Source organism: Microtus oregoni, unplaced genomic scaffold (assembly GCF_018167655.1).
Source record: "Microtus oregoni isolate MIOR12 unplaced genomic scaffold, Mior012 000053F_ref0000044, whole genome shotgun sequence".
Classification (NCBI taxonomy): domain Eukaryota; kingdom Metazoa; phylum Chordata; class Mammalia; order Rodentia; family Cricetidae; genus Microtus; species Microtus oregoni.
The window spans coordinates 8,571,183-8,587,880 of record NW_024543829.1 but is presented as its reverse complement, the minus strand read 5'-3'; the positions used below and the strand labels follow the sequence as shown (position 1 = coordinate 8,587,880).

Sequence of the window (16,698 nt, the reverse complement as noted above, 5' to 3'; positions counted from 1 at the left end):
GGAGCGACTACGGAACGCCGCGGGGTCCAGGGCAGCCAACCCGCTGCTACGCGGCGGAGCCATGTGACAGGAAGAGGCCCGCGGAAGGCGGAAGTCGCGTGTCTGCCAGAAGGCTGGCAGAACCTGAACCCGGCTAGAGGCTCGTGGGGCCCGAGACCCAGAGCCGCCAAGATGAAGGTGAAGATGCTGAGCCGGAACCCCGACAACTATGTCCGCGAAACCAAGCTGGACATACAAAGAGGTGAGACGAGCTGAAGCCGAGGAAGGCGCGCCTTCCCGGGCTGCCTGCCTCTGGGCAGCTTTTGAGCTAGGCGGCTCTGTCCACACAGGGCTGCCCTCTTTGGACCACATCTCTTCAAGTCCTTTTTGAGCATTTTCCGCTAGTGGGAAGTTGTTCCGTCTAGAGTAACGGGAAGAATGCTTTCTGTTTTCAGCGTGTGTCGCTCCGTGTTCAGATTGGTAGCTGTTGGAAAGTGGAGTTTGAGTCAAACTCGTAAGTTCAGGGTTCAAGACTTTTAAAAACTTAGTTGCTGCTTTGGGCACTTTACTATTTCGGATTATCTACTTCTGGAGGAGGGAAGAAAAAAAGATGAGAGATTTAAAGCGATCAGTTTTCGCATAACTGCTCTTGTGAGTTTGAGGAGAGAATAGTTAAAATGAAGTTGGTGAGTTTTACTTATCTTTGCTGGTCTGTTCCCTGTTAGCATGCCGACCCTTTATGAATTAGTTCTTGGTAACCTAAATGACAGGAGACTGCTCTTGTATGAACAGACAGTTCTAACTGAAGAGAGTAGTAGCTATAACTAGGCAAAGGACAGAAGTATCTTGCCTTTAGAGTGAATGAGAGTACGTGAAGAAGAGGGAGCTGGAACATTCTCTCTTGGTTACTAGAGGTTACCATCGTTGGTGTGTGTGTGTGTGTGTGTGTGAGCTTTGCTAGGATGTGGTATATGATCTGTGTGTGTATATGTAAGCTTTGCTAAGGTGTGGTATATGGTCTCTGTGTATATATGTAAGCTTTGCTAAGGTGTGGTATATGGTCTCTGTATATATGTGTATATATATGGTGTGTGTGAGCTTTGCTAAGATGTGGTATATGGTCTCTGTGTGTATGAGCATTGCTAAGATGTGGTGTATGGTCTCTGTGTGTATATGTGAGCTTTGCTAAGATGTGGTGTATGGTCTCTGTGTGTATATGTGAGCTTTGCTAAGATGTGGTGTATGGTCTCTGTGTGTATATGTGAGCTTTGCTAAGATGTGGTATATGGTCTGTGTGTGTGTGTGAATATATTTGAGCTTTGCTAAGATGTGGTATATGGTCTCTGTGTGTATGAGCATTGCTAAGATGTGGTATATGGTTTCTGTGTGTATGAGCATTGCTAAGATGTGGTATATGGTTTCTGTGTGTATGAGCATTGCTAAGATGTGGTATATGGTCTGTGTGTGTGTGAATATATATGAGCTTTGCTAAGACGTGGTATATGGTCTTTGTGTGTGTGTGTGTGTGAGCTTTGCTAAGATATGATATATGGTATGTGTGTGTGTATATGTGAGTTTTGCTAAGATGTGGTGTATGGTCTCTGTGCCCAAGTAAGTTCACACGACACTGTTTCTTAAATGCAGTGTAGGTTGTCACTTGGATTTGATATTATCCTTACTCTTCGAACCTCCCTGGTTCTTCCTTCACCACTTTGACCCGCCAGGGTGTTGCTGGTAAGCAGCTTGTGTTAACCTTGCCGGTGTGGGTGCATTTTGGCCTGTCTGTTCCAGCTGTACCTGTGGGAAACTTTCTCTCGACCATCGTCTCTACATACTCATCCCCCTCATGTGCCGTCCTGCATTTCAGTACCCTCTCCTGTGTTTCCAGTACAGATTTGTAGATTTCTGTCAGCGCTTATCACGTGGTCTCATGGTTGTGTTTTGATTAGCAGGCTTTCCTGTCATGTTGCCGTGTGCACTGTGCTCAGTGAGTCACAGAAATAGCTGAAGGAGTGAATGAGTGGGTGAGAGCCTGGGCACTGAATCTTATTCTAGGAGGTACAGCCATTTTTGTCGTTAACATTTTTCAGTGTCTTCCTCTTTTTGATTTAGAATGGAAATGTTAATAGCAAAATGGAAAAACAGGATTTTTGGAGTGCTATAAAATGTAAAAAAAAGCATTTGTTGTAGCTTATTTTTATTTAGTGTTGTTTCTTTGTAAATTTTATGCAGTGTTTAAAAACTGGGGTAAGTACTGGTGAACCTTTATTTTTAAAATATACTTAATTCTGATGTGGCTGGTTCATGTGTAAGAGCACCTTACATGTATATATGTGGTTTTTATGGGCATTTCAAACTGTGGTGTCCTGTACTTATGATGTACGCCTGGGGCTATGTTAGGTTAGTGTCTGCCCTTGATTGGATGAATGAAGTTGGAGGTGGACACAGTGGTTGTGATTTAGAAGGCTTAGTGAGACTGTGGTGTGTGAGGTCTGCGTGGATTGAGATGAAAGCTAAGTCTTGATGGAAGAGATGTACAGAAGGAAAGTGCGAAGTAGCTTTAAATGGCAGCGAATAAACTTGTTGGAGCTGAACTCCCCGAAGGAATTGAAGCTGGTGAGACAGTGAGACCAAGTTTTAGAAGAGCAGAAAGGCATTGGGACTTAATTCTGTGCACTAAACGTTGGCACTTAGTGCACTGTGGGGCAAACAATTAGAACATCAGTGTGTATTTCCTGTCTTAAACAAACTGAGCCAAGCTTGATGGTTCAAGCCTTTAATTCCAGAACTCAGAGACAGAGGCAAGCACTAGGCACGGTGGAAAGAAACACAGGTGGAGCTCTGTGAGTTCAAGGCCAGCCTGGTGTGACGAGTGAGTTCCAGGACAGCTGGGGCTACACAGTGAAACCCTGTCTCAAAAAACAAACAGTGGCAGTGGCAGGCAGATTTCTGTAAGTTTCAGGCTAGCCTGGTCTACAAAGTGAGTTCCAGACCAACCAGGGCTACATAGTGAGACCCCGTTTACAAACAAACAAGGTCCTCTAATTTTCATTTCTGTAATTGTAATGAATTTATACTCTCATTCCTGTCTTATGCTGAGTGTCCTGAGAAGAGCAGAGTTGGTGCGGGAGGACTTGCTTCTACCATTGGAATAGTGCAGTTATTATAGTTTCTATTTATCATGGCGTATAATAACTTGTAGGATGATAAAAACTTTAAAAATGTTTGTTCTCGCAGAAGTACTTTGATTTTATTATGGCAAGGTTCTTGGAAGAAACTAACTATGAATTAAGTATTGCCTTTTAAAAGAAAATAAAGCCTATAATCTGCTCCAAGTCCTTTTTCCCCTGTTGTTTATTTGATTTTGAGCCAGGGTCTTTAACCCTGGCTAGTCTGGAATTCTCCACACGTACCATAGGAGACTATACTGGCCTCGAACTCTAGAGACCCCCCTGCTTCTGCCTCTGGAGCGCCGGTTTAAAGGTGTGCACCACATGTTCAGCTTTTCTAAGTGATAAGCAAGGACATTGCTTTTAAAAATTGTGTTGTTCAGAGATTCTTTTGAAAATATATGTTTGGAAATGTTTTCAGTATTTAAAAATTCTTATACTGAACTTGTTTATAATGATGGATTTTGTCTACATAAAAATACTTGAAAACAGCGTGATCGACCTTCTTTTTAACTATTAGATATCAGTTAGTTGTACGAATCAGAGAAGATAGAACATTTTGAAACATACTTCAGAAATAACAGTAAATATCCCTAAATGAGTATCGCCAACCCTAGACCTCTTCTCTTTGGGTCTGCTTGTGAAGTCCGTCCTCACTTTGTCCATCACCGTATGTGGGAGGTTCACAGTGACCGCAGTCACATGTATCACCGGGAGAATGTGCTAGCAAGTGCTCGGTTATGGTCTGATTGCATCCCATTAACATGACACCGTGTGGAAGTCAGTGAGTCTTTCTCCATTAAAACCGGATGTTGAAACCACATTTGGAGGCCTCAAATTTTTCTCTCAGGAGGCTTAATTGGAAGCAAAATTTTAATGAAAGCAGGACATGGTAATGATGCTTGTATTAAATATACTGACTCAAAAACTGTGTTACAATGAGACAGTCTAAAGGTCTGACAACTACTGCAGGTGGCCTTTAAAAATTATATTTATGGGAATGACATGTGCTTGATTAATCTGGTAACAGTTTTGCTGCCAAATCAGGTCAAGGTAATATTATAGTAGTCTGGGTATAAGGTGATCAGGGCCAACTCTAAGTGGACATACAGGAAAGGGAAGAATGACTGTTTCCAAGAGGATGAGTGTTTGAATTTTGGGAGTGGAGACTGAAAGATGGAACTCAGGAATGACCAAGATTTGAGCTTTATTGCATGTTGGATATGCTATGCCGTTAGTCAGAAAGCAAAGATAGCAGGGTGAAGTCATAGGGAAAATGTATACACTCTTACATGTTGAATTTGATTCGACACGGACTTAGAGTGAGACCGTTTGTTTGGCAGGCTGGTTAAGAACATGGCTTATAGGCAGGTTGCTTAGCATCTCCGGGCCTCAGTTTTACAATGGGAAACTGTAGAGTGGAAGAGACTGGTAGAGTGATAGATACTGTAGGGTACCGGGGAGAAGACCTGAGTTAAGATGAGATGTTTGCAGTAGTGAACTCTTATGTCAGTGCTTTTTAAGGTAAACAAATGTACAAAGTGCTTGACAAGTAGTAGCTGTGTTCATAGTTAGCAATCACAGTGTTGTGTGTCAGTGCGGTGTCCAGTACCACGGAGCAGCTAGCACAAGCAATATAGATTTTAGTTCGTCGTAGATCTTGACTTTGTTCCAGATACTGTGGTAGGCATAGGAAGGAGTACAAATGAACAACGTGTTAGATCCCCACCAGTAAAAGGTCACAACCCAGTTGAATATGGTAGGAAGGAAAGCTGTGTGTGTGCAAGGCTATATATGCCATGGTTTTCCCATCGTTCTGAAAAGGTTTGGAGGTGGCAGGTGTGCTTTTGTGTCTTTTATAGCGCTAAACAGAAAACAGTATCCCTAATTAAAGGCTCAGTGAGTAACAGCTTACATGATTAGCTGGGGCTTTTCACAGGAACTAGTAAATGTGAATTATTTTATTAAGAGAGATTATTCTTATTCCAGTTCCAAGAAACTATGATCCAACCTTACATCCTTTTGAAGTCCCACGAGAATATGTAAGAGCTTTAAATGCTACCAAATTGGAACGAGTGTTTGCAAAGCCATTCCTTGCGTCTCTGGATGGTCACCGTGATGGAGTCAATTGCCTGGCAAAGCATCCGAAGAGCCTGACGACCGTCCTTTCTGGGGCATGTGATGGAGAGGCAAGTCCACCTTAAGTCTACTGCTTAAACTGACACATGCTCTCACAGACCTTTCATGCGGGTTTCACTTCAGTTTAATCTTAAGCCTAAACTCTGAAATAATATTTAGTAGGTTTTTTTAATCTTATCTTACAGTGATACCACTTCAGTGGTGTGAGGTCAACCATGTTTATAATGAGGGTACTTGAATTTCCACAAAAGTTGTTATTGATGAGTGAACACTTCATTTCCCATCTGGTAAGGGAAAAAAGACTGAAATACTTTAGAATCAACAGAGGATTTGACAGTTGAGCTATCTGCTTGTTGACACATTTATCCATATGCAGTACATTATTTTCATCCAAAGGATTTTGGTTTTAGAGCCTAGAAGAGTGACTCATATCCTTTTCAGTGTGGGGTTTCTAGAATATTTTATATTTAGAGTTCACTGAAATGTTTGATGTTTTCTCATAGGTTAAAATTTGGAACCTGACTAGACGAAAATGTGTCCGAACGATACAAGCACATGAAGGCTTTGTGCGAGGGATATGCGCTCGCTTTTGTGGGACTTCCTTTTTCACTGTGAGTACGCTGCTGCTCAGTAAGTCTTCCCAGCATGCCCAGAGAGATGTGATTGCATAAGTTATTTCCAAGCTCATAACTGCGTTCCAAGGACCTTTGGAGCTCGTTAGTACAGAAGAGCGTATTAAACCTTGACAAGCCCCACTCTTCTTTAAGTAGTCCAGCCTTACCCGTACGTACTGGTTTTTGCCTTTTTACAAACAAGTACTGAACACCATTGACCTATTATCCTGAACACATAGAAGTGGAGTTAGTGGGAATTGAGGTGAGAGTGATTGTGTGACTTACTGTGGACGATGTTCCGTGCTAAGATGAATAATTTGTATTTTGTCCATAAGGAATCACTGAAAAGTATGTGTGTAGGGGAAGAACAAATACATAGACTATTTGCTGTTTCAGCCATTTTCTTTTTTTTTTTAATTATGAAATGTTTTGCCTGTTTATTCAAGCTTATCGTTGACTACCTCTCACATCTTAAATTAACCCATAATTCTGCTCTGTTTAGCCACATGGCTTGATACCTTTTATCAGGAAGGCATTCTCATCTTGCTTTCTCTGTGTCTGGCTGGTGACTGAATCTCTGACTTTCCTCTTCCCAGAATTCTGTTAGTCTGGTTGCCTCACTTACACTTCCTGCCTGGCTACTGGCCAATCAGCATTTTATTAAACCAATATGAGTGATAAATCTTTATAGTGTACAAGAACATTTTTTCATTATCTTATTGGTTTTTTTTAATTAATTAATTAATTTATTAAAGATTTCTGCCTCCTCCCCGCCACCGCCTCCCATTTTGTTTCAGCCATTTTCGAGTGTCCAGTTTCATTCCGTTCGTTCATACCACTGTGCTGCCGCCACCGTTGCCCCCCCCACAGCTTAGCTTACATACTAACACTCTGTTCACTGAGTGACAGTGCCATGCTCTCCTCGCGGCCTAGTGACAACTTCTGCTTTCTGTCTCTGAATTTAACTGGTCTAGATGTTCCACATAAGTAGAATCATAGTCTTTGTATGTGCAATTGCCTAAGCTTTCCTCGCATATAGCTTGAAGTCAAGGTGACCTGTGACGTAGCACACACTATAATCCTTTCCTGAGGTGACATAATATTAACAGTGATGCATATATACCATTTTTTAACCCACTCATTTTTTTAGTTTAGGAACAAACTTTTAGTTTGTTTCCACCTCTTTGCTATTACGAGTAATGCTGCTGTGAATGTTGGTGTGTAGATACTAGTTGACGTTAGCCGTGCTCTGTAGCGGATGGACAGTGGTTCCCTGCTGTGCTTGAGATGATTGCTTTAAAAGCAGGGAAGGCTCAGCTGGTGGTGATACTACAGCCAGCCACTGGCTCTCACCTCTACCTCAGACTGAAATGTCTCCAGGAATCCTCAAACTCTGCAACACTGAGTCCCTGTCTCTTCCCTCTTTACGCTCCTCTCTCCTCCTAGCCCTATCGCTGCTGTGCTGTGATTAAATTGCTCCAAGTGCTGGGATCACCTTTGTGTGAGCTCTGTTTCTCTTTTAGGCAGAATCAGTCTTGTGTAGCCCAGGGTGGCCTTGAGCTCACAGGGGTCTGTTGGCCTCTGTCTCCAGAATCCTGGGGGATTAAGGGTGTGTGCCACCACTCCCTGACTTGTATGGCTGATTAGTCTGACTGCTTTGCTTTCTAATCTTCAAGCAAACTTTATTTATTTATTTAAGATTTATTTATTATGTATACAACATTCCTTCCATGTGTGCTTGCATGCCAGAGGAGGACACCAGATCTCATTATAGATGGCTGTGAGCTGCGAATTGACTGGAAGAGCAGTCAGTGCTCTTAACCTCTGAGCCATCTCTCCAGCCCCCAAACTTTATTTATTAAAACAAATGATATACCACTATAGAGGGCCTACCTGGTGAATAAAACCTGTGAGAAATGGTGTTCCGATGAGTATTAGTTTGGAGGCTTGAGTCTGTCAGATGACTGAGAGGGACATCAGAAGATAGCTGTCGCGTGGAAAAGGAGACGTCAGCCGGTGCCAGCAGGATTAGAGGAGGAGAAGGCTCCAGTGTGATGAACTGAACTAGCAGGTTATTTGAGTGAAGTTGACTGTCCTTTGTAGGTGAAGTTCTGGGCCTTAAGAAAAGTCACAGCTAACCTTAGCACCATCTGTGTAGAACTAGTGAGTGAGATTGTAGTGTTACATCAGTATGAGGAAATGTGAAATATAAAGGTGTCAGGGGAGTGGCACTTAAAGTCACTTTAAGTAGGAAAACATAGTAGCAGGTCAAGCTGTGTGACACAGTGAATAGACCATATATGGTAGAAGGGTGGCAAGCTGGAGCTGCTGGCAGTGAGACTTCTGCTCTTCCTGATGGCTCTCCTCTGATATCTGAACTGATAAAGTGGTATATCCCAGCCAGAAAGTGTGCCATATGTTGTTTCCCTGTTTTATGGGGTTAGAGGCAGTCATGAGCCTGATATAGGTACTGAAAATCCACCCCCACCCCTACCACCTGACTATTGGTATTGTAGGTGTGTATGTCACCGTGCCAGGTTCAAAACTTTCTAAACGATTAATCTTTGTTGCAAGGGAGGGCCTGCTTGTTCGTCCCGGCCACCCGGCTAGCTTAGCCCCGAAATAACCACACAGAAATTGTATTAATTAAATCACTGCTTGGCCCATTAGTTCTAACATCTTATTGGCTAACTCTTACACCTTGATTTATTAATCTATGTATTGCCACGTGGCAGTGGCTTACCAGGAAAGATTCAACATGTCTGACTCTGGCGGCTCCATGGCGGCTCTCTCCTACTTCACCTTTCTTCCTCCCAGCATTCAGTTCTGTCTTCTCTGCCTACCTAAGTTCTGCCCTATTAGGCCAAAGCAGTTTCTTTATTCATTAACCAATGAAAGCAACACAAATACAGAAGGACCTCCTACACCAAATCTTATATTCCAAAACCATTTTATTATATTTTTTCCTTGATTTGAAATACCATTCTTATATGACCTAATTTTGATCTATTCTTAGCATTTTGCTTAACTCATACTGTTTCGTTTTTGATTTTATGTGCTTTATATATTTTATAACATATTACAAATCTTTGTTATGATAAAGTAGTAGAAAATAAATGTAAAAATGAAAGAATGGTATGTGTTACTGTTTGAAATGAAATACTTATAATTTGATACATGTGTTTACAACTGTTGCTGTTTAAAGTCATCATAAGGTAACTGTGTCTAGGTTGGTGATGACAAAACTGTGAAGCAGTGGAAAATGGATGGGCCGGGCTGTGGAGAAGAAGAGGAGCCACTGCAGACCATACTAGGAAAGGTACAAAGACACACTGGGGCATAGCCTGTTGAAATCCCTTGCCTTTTTTATAATTATAAAAGGAAAGCTCATGTAACAACTGAGAGAGTTTATATCTAATCATTGGCTTACTATAGCAGTGTGTAAAAGTTACATTCTATGTAATTTAAATTTTTTGAAACTTAAGAATATGAACAACTAGCCAGGTGGTGGCGCATGCCTTTAATCCCAGCAGTTGGGAGGCAGAGGCAGGTGGATCTCTGTGAGTTCAAGACCATCCTGGTCTACAAGAGCTAGTTCCAGGACAGGCTCTAAAGCTACAGAGAAACCCTGTCTCAAAAAACCAAAAAAAAAAAAAAAAAAAGAATATGAATAGCTGTTTGGTGCTCAGTGTAGTAGAATTTGATTTCTCTTTAGTTTGTTCCATCCATGCTAGACATTACAAGTCATGTAGAGGCTGCTATGCAGAATTACTGAAGTCCTGGGAGAACTGTGCAAGATAAATGTTAGGAGAATAATATCTTGGCTCCTGTCTGGTTTTGTGCTTCTCACATAATCTTAAACTTCTCAGAAATTGTTCTTCAAGTTTCATGGGTTCAGAGACAGCCTAAGTGCGATTTACAACATTTGGCTTACACATGTTTGTAATGCTGACATTATGTATTAAGCATACAAAATTCTGAAGCTCAGTTTAATCTTTAAATATGTGCATTTTAAAAACTGTTGCTTTATTTTACTGTTATGCATTAGTGTATATTTAGGTACAGCTTCTGGTTTCAATTCTTGTTTCAGAATATTCTTTTTGTTTTGTTTTATTTTTTGTTTTTCGAGACAGCGTTTCTCTGCAACAGCCCTGGCTGTTCTGGAATTAGGTCTTTGACCAAGCTGTGACCTTGATCTCACAGAGATCTTCCTGCCTCTGCCTCCTGAGTGCTGGGATTAAAAGTGTCCACTGCCATCCCTGCCATCTGGCACTTTTTGCCCTTTAATGAAGGACTTCAAAGAAATTTCTTTACATTTACCCAAAGGGGAGATGGCATGATTGGTAAGGTGGCTTCTCCAGAGTGAAGTTTGCCTATTACATTCTGGATGTGCCAACCCTGTCACTCCCCAAATGTAGGAAGCTCGGTTCACAGTAGGTGGTAAAGGGTTGTGGGAGAACAGTAAAGAAGTTCTTTGTAGCAAGGATTTCTAAAGTATGCTGGTCTAAAGTCTTAGTGAGGCGCACGTGTCTAACACCCTTCGCTTTCAAAGACAGTGTACACCGGCATTGACCATCACTGGAAAGACCCTGTCTTCGCCACCTGTGGACAGCAAGTAGACATTTGGGATGAACAAAGAACCAGCCCCGTGTGCTCAATGAACTGGGGATTTGACAGTATATGCAGTGTTAAATTTAACCCCATTGAGGTAATGTTCCTTTAAAAAATAAGTTCTGCTTATTGTTTAACATGAAATCTGAGCCCTGTTTAGGAAACATTTTCTACATTTGAATGGTTTTCTGGCATTTGATAAGTTTTCCAGGTTATATTTGGGTTCTGTGAACTCTCAGCTGACCTCATAGAGTAGAATCCAAATAAATACTTGCCTCTTTATGGTTTTGTTTTTGAAGCCATTGGGTATCATAGACTGCTCTTGAACTTGCGATCCTTTTGCCCAGGCCTCTCATTAGCTCTCCTTTCCATGCTCTCCATACTGCTCCATCTGTACCATTGTACTTTGAGGAAGATGCTCCTTTTCCTTTGTTCTCCTGCGGTCAGAGTGAGCACTGAGCATGTTGGTCCATGTCTGTATGTCACAGGGTGCCCATGGCTCACAATAATATGCATGTCCACTCCTGGATTGCATGGTTAGTACTTTCAGGTCATCTATGCTCTGAAATGTGAGTTTATTCCTAATTCCTTCTTGGTCTAAGTGCAGATGTGAGGTCGGCCTTGCATACTATCTATTTGTGAACTTGGGAAGAGAGGCTGGCCTGGAGGCTAATGGGGCTGTTGGATTCCAGACCTTTCCCTGATCTTTTCTGAATGCATAACAATAAATGGCCTCGAGAAGACTCGGTCAAGACACCCTTTCTTTCAGTGTTACTAGGAAGCTCCTGTGTAAATTTGTAAGAGGAAATCCTGGAATGCAGATTTCAGACTCTCTCAGAGCCAGTGTGGTAAGAGAGGGAGGGACAGCTAGGCCAGAGTAGCGGAGTATAACTGTACATGCGGTGTGCTGGGACATGGTGTGCTGCAGCACAGTGTGAGCTTGTGCTGGACGGTTTGCCAAGAGGCCAGCAGACATGACTACCCTGCCTCCAGAATGTGCCTGGATTCACACTTCTGCGTGAGGCTGCCCACGGGCCCAGAGCAGGGGTTGCAGCCTATCCACTGCCTGTTACAGTGTCTCACTAGAACACAAGCAGACCCTCTTACTCTACTGTCTGTAGCCACTTTTTTACCATAGTGAACAATTGGAATCATTGTTCTGGGAATCACATGCCTGTAAAGCCTAAAATACCTTCTTTCTGGCTTTTTATGGAGAAGGTTCACTGATCCCTCGTCTTGATTTTGTCAGAGCCATGTGTTCTGGGTGCCTCCTGCATCTTCCTTCCCCATCTTCTCTTTGGTTGTCGTTACTAACACATAGCAGGAAACACAGACAGTGATTGCTAGTTTTTGACAGGGCATACAAATATTTTACTTTCCTATTTTGATGAACATATCAGAAGAGCTAATGGCCAGTTGTGAAATCATAATTACTGGTCATGACCTATTGACCATGGTTTTCAAACTTGCCTATTTAATAGCTCTATTTGTGCACTAGCTTTTTTTTTTTTATCTTATGAATTGACTTAGTGATAAAAGCAAATGATGTGTGTGTATTAAAGCTAATGGAGAGGGTGGGGCCGATTGCTGTGAACAAACAGAGTAGTTATTTCCTTTATTCATTAATAATTAATTTTCTGTTAAAATATTGAAGCCTAAAATTCTGGTAAAGTCAGAAGTTAATACTGAGGATTGTCACATTTTACAGTGTGAAAGTTTATATTCAGTCCGGGTGGAACTTATTGCTATGTTCATTTCAAAGTCTTTGTTTTAGAAATTGGCCCTGGTCTTCCTCAAAGGTAACATAATGAGAAGCTACTAAAAGTTAAGAGGTTAAGGGGCAGCTAACAGAGATCTCAGAAGCAACCATTGATACAGGCTTTTGAAAACGGGGACCCAGATCATGCCTTTTCCCTTCGTTTCTATTTCATTAAACTCTGTGCACATGGTAGGAACTGCTCTGCTTGCGACAGGAAGTGGTGTTAGACAGAAGCCAAGAGCTATGGTATCTGGAGCCACGACTAAGGAAGAGTGTTAAAAGGAGTGGGATTAGGGGCTGAGGGATGACTTCGTGGGAAACTGGCCTGCTGTATAAGCTAGAGGACTGAACTTGGATCCACAGCACCCATGTAGAAGCCGAGCATGTGGTGTGTCTGTAGCCTATGTTAGCGTGCAGAGACAGGGATCCTGAGCATAGCAGCATGCCTATAACCTATGTTAAGGCGTGGAGACAGGAATCCTAGGGATTCACAGGTCAGTTCTAGCCAACATGGTGAGCTTCAGGGTCAGTGAAAGACTGTCTCAGAAAATAAAGGGGATAGAGGAGCCGAAGCGATGACTCAGTGGTTAAGAGTACTTGCTGTTCTTGTAGGAGACCTAGATTTGGTGCCCGGCATCCACATGGGTGTCTCACAGCCATCTGTAATTCCAGTTCCAAGGAACCCATCACTCTATTCTGCATCTACAGGCACCAAACATGCATGTGGTTTATAGACATACATGCAGGCAAAACAGTTATTCACATAAAATAAATGAATTCTCAAAGATTTTTGAAGGGCTGAGAAGATGGGGGAGATGGCTCAGTAGGTAAGCACACTTGCCCACATTCCACCAGCCTGAAGCCTGAGTTAATTCCTGGAACCCATGTGGCAGAAGGAGAGAACTCACTCCTGTAAGGCTGTTTCCCAGTGTCTCCACACCTGTGAAGGTTACACACATGCGCTAAACAATGTGAAGGACAGAGCAGCACAGTTGGCTTCCAGGCACAGGCGAGCCCACACCTCATATGCACACACCGTACACGCACAAGTGGAATCAGGCCTCTACTGGATGGTAGCCCACTTTCACTCAACACCAAGGCTTGTCATAAGTGTCATAAGTCATGTGGCGGTACATGCCTGGAAGCCAAGACCGGAGGGTCACAAGCTTGATGCCATCCTGGACAGCGTAGTGAGCTAAAGACTCCTGTGGAAGGAGGGGAGGAGGACAGATGGACACACATGGCTCAGGAGATAGCTCAGGGAGTATAACATGTGCTGAGCAATAATGAGGACCTGGGCTTGCATTTCTAGCATTCATGTAAGAACTAGGCACACTAGTGCATGTCCGCAACCCAATGCTGTGAAGCGCAGAGATAGGCAGATCCCAGGATGTACCGACCAGCCCCTGGAGCTGGATGGTGGCTGCGGAAGATGTCCTGTGACAAAGGATAGGACAGAGAGCAGGAGAAAGACATCCAACATTGACCTCTGATCTCCACGTGCACCTTTACTCGCATGCATGCAGAAACCACACACACACAAGCACATGGTGCACACACTCAGTCGGATAAAAGACAGGGTGTATTTATGCAGCAGCCACAAACAAAAGGAAATGTTTACTTCTAATAAAGCAAAAAATTTGAGTGTTTAGGAAATATTGTCATAGTTGTAATAAGAAGTACATTCTCACATGACAGTGATATTAGCATCACTTTTAAAAAATAAGCAACCTTAAATGTCACAATTCATAAAATCGTTGACGCTTTTGATTCACTAATACCACTCCAGAAATTTTATGTTAAGGAAACAATTCAAAAGAAGAGTTTAATGTCTGAAAATATTTCCTAAAGTCTTATTTATAGCAGTCAAAAGTAGTAGCTAAATCTTACATTGGAGAGCAGGTAAGTAAAATACGTTCCGCTAGAAACAGGGCGTACTGTTATTGCCACTACCTAAAATACATGCATGGAGATTTAAACATGAAAATACTTGTCTTAGCTGAGATTATGGGTAATTTATTATACCCTCATAAAATGGGATATAGTCAGTGTTACAGTTAATATTTAACTTAAATATTAAAGATAAATAATTTTGTTTTAAATAGACATCATTTGCTTCCAAGCCTGAATTTTAATTGGTGATTGTTGCCATTATTTTTAGACATTTATCCTGGGAAGTTGTGCTTCTGATAGGAATATAGTACTGTATGATATGCGGCAAGCCACGCCTCTGAAGAAGGTGAGTTCTGGTCTTGTCTGTGTGTCATACAGTTGTTAAGGCATTCTGTATATCAAGTGACGATGGTAATGACATCCAGCTCTCCATTGATTTTAGACTCTGTCTCTTTGTGACTTCAATAATGCCAGTACTCCTTAGGAGTTTCATTAGTCTTTGCTATATTGAAGTTTTTAAAATGAAAGATGTTTCATTGCATTACTTAATATGTACTAATTTGAAGGGGGCTTGATTATCATGCGGCATAGCCATTATTTTATTCAAAATGGTTTTAGCACTCATCCATATAGGCAGCTATTTTAATTATATGCTGATGCTAGTTCGACTCTTTGTTAGACAAGCACTGTCTTGTTGATGAGGGGGTTTTCCATAGTCTTTTCATTCGCCATGGTCATTTCAGGACTTAGATATCAAAGTTAATACATCGTTTGCCGACTGTCAAGAGAGGAATGTTGTTTGTACATGGAGTGGACTACCATTTTAAGAAGAGTTGACATCAAGCATTGTAGTATGTCAGGGCACAAGAAGGGCTAGATGTGAGTCATGCGCCATGAGTGTATGGCACAGTTCACATATTGAATTCCTTTTGTCAGTTAGATGTGGTGGTCCAGGTTTGCAGTCCTAGCACTCGCTAGGTGAAGGCAGGAGGACCGGGAATTCAAGGTCATCCTGACATTGAGTTCCAGGCCAGCTTGGGCTCAATGAGACTCTAGCAAAAGAATAAGAAAAAAAAAAAACATTTTGTAATATGTTGATAGATTCAGAAATATTAAAAGTAGGAAGAATGAGATTCGCATATTCATTATTCATTAAAAGTGAAAATTAGTTATTTATCCTGTGATACATGAACTTTGATGGTATTAACCAGTACCTTGCTGTATATTTATAGAAAAAAGACTTACTTTTTAGCTGACATGAAGTTCTAGTTTACTGAATAGTAGTCTTTGGCAAGTACACACATCTGCATACACAGCCTGCTTTAGTGTAGGTCCATTTGCTGTGAATGGAAGACAGCAACTGCAGTCTGTCATCTGGTGCACTCACAATCTCAGCCCAGCTTGCATCGCGTTCATTTGTTTTAAACAGTAAGGCAATGCTTACTTGGGTTTGTCATTTGAAGTCCAGGGGCTAGGTGTTAACTGTAGTTACTGCTCTGTTCTCAGGAATAGTCATTGATTTCTTTCCCCATGCTCTGAATTGTGCACTGTGCATACTAAAGGACTTTCTCCAATCAGACCAAAAGAAAGTAGATGTATTATTTCCTATATGTTAATTTGTGGTGGTGGGTGATCCTTTCTCAGGTTATCTTGGATATGAGAACAAATACAATCTGCTGGAACCCTATGGAAGCTTTCCATTTTACTGCAGCAAATGAAGATTATAAGTAAGTGTCTCTCCTTAGAAACTCACCTACTCGCTGCATGGCCTTGTTAACATGCACGTCTCACCTGCTGAGGGCACTTTCGTGAACGAATTTGGAAGCTGCCTTTGTTAGGCTGAAAAGAATTTCCCAAATTGGAGAAGTTTTTAGAAAAAAAAATTCTTTTGATTTTAGAATAACTTAGACAAAGAACAGTAAACTGGCATCTTTGGGTAAATCCTGTTTGTGCCACAGTTCATGCCTGTGGCTGTGATTGTTTGCTGTCTCCTGGTCTGGCTGCCCTCATGTTGTTGTGATGCCCATGCTGGAGAGTTACAGTACAGACCTGATGCCTCCCTTGGCCAAGCACAGGAAACTATATGATCCCTTCTATAGGCCATTTAAGTAATGACTGACCAGCAGGTGTAGTGTTGCAAGTCTGTGTTCCTAGCATTCCAGAGGTTGAGGCAGGAGAATTGAATGTGAGGCTACCAGGGTTACATGGTATGTTCAAAGCCAGCTTGGGTTCTATAGAAAGACATCGTTTCAGAACAAACATGAACAGTGCTTGGCCCGTACATTACCGTACCTGTAATGGTGTTTTACAGGTGTTTCTGACTCCTCAGGCAGCTGTAGCTCTTGTAGTTAAACTGTCTGCTGTCATTAGTAAAGAAACAGAAAGTGATCGTTTCAATTTTTATCTTAGTAGTTGTATATATTTTCTGTGCCTGAAAAGCTGCCCTGGCAGACTTCCTTTGAATTCTGTGAAATTTAGATCCTCATGAGATGCTTTACTCCTGTTGGACGTTGCCCATTGGCTGTCTCATCCA

The 16,698-nt window shown here is 41.9% G+C and overlaps 1 protein-coding gene across 1 annotated transcript in view; it reads left to right on the top strand.

Annotated features, from left to right (window-relative positions):
* Positions 1–83: 83 nt before the first annotated feature.
* The window catches only part of Dcaf13 (DDB1 and CUL4 associated factor 13), a 28,123-nt gene continuing 11,508 nt past the window's right edge, over positions 84–16,698 (top strand). Inside the window, exons 1-7 of the mRNA XM_041637725.1 lie at positions 84–241; positions 5,139–5,338; positions 5,792–5,899; positions 9,132–9,221; positions 10,455–10,610; positions 14,434–14,511; positions 15,810–15,892. Coding sequence (XP_041493659.1) covers positions 172–241; positions 5,139–5,338; positions 5,792–5,899; positions 9,132–9,221; positions 10,455–10,610; positions 14,434–14,511; positions 15,810–15,892 — 785 coding nt within the window. The 5' untranslated portion in view covers positions 84–171. The remainder of the gene's footprint in view (positions 242–5,138; positions 5,339–5,791; positions 5,900–9,131; positions 9,222–10,454; positions 10,611–14,433; positions 14,512–15,809; positions 15,893–16,698) is intronic.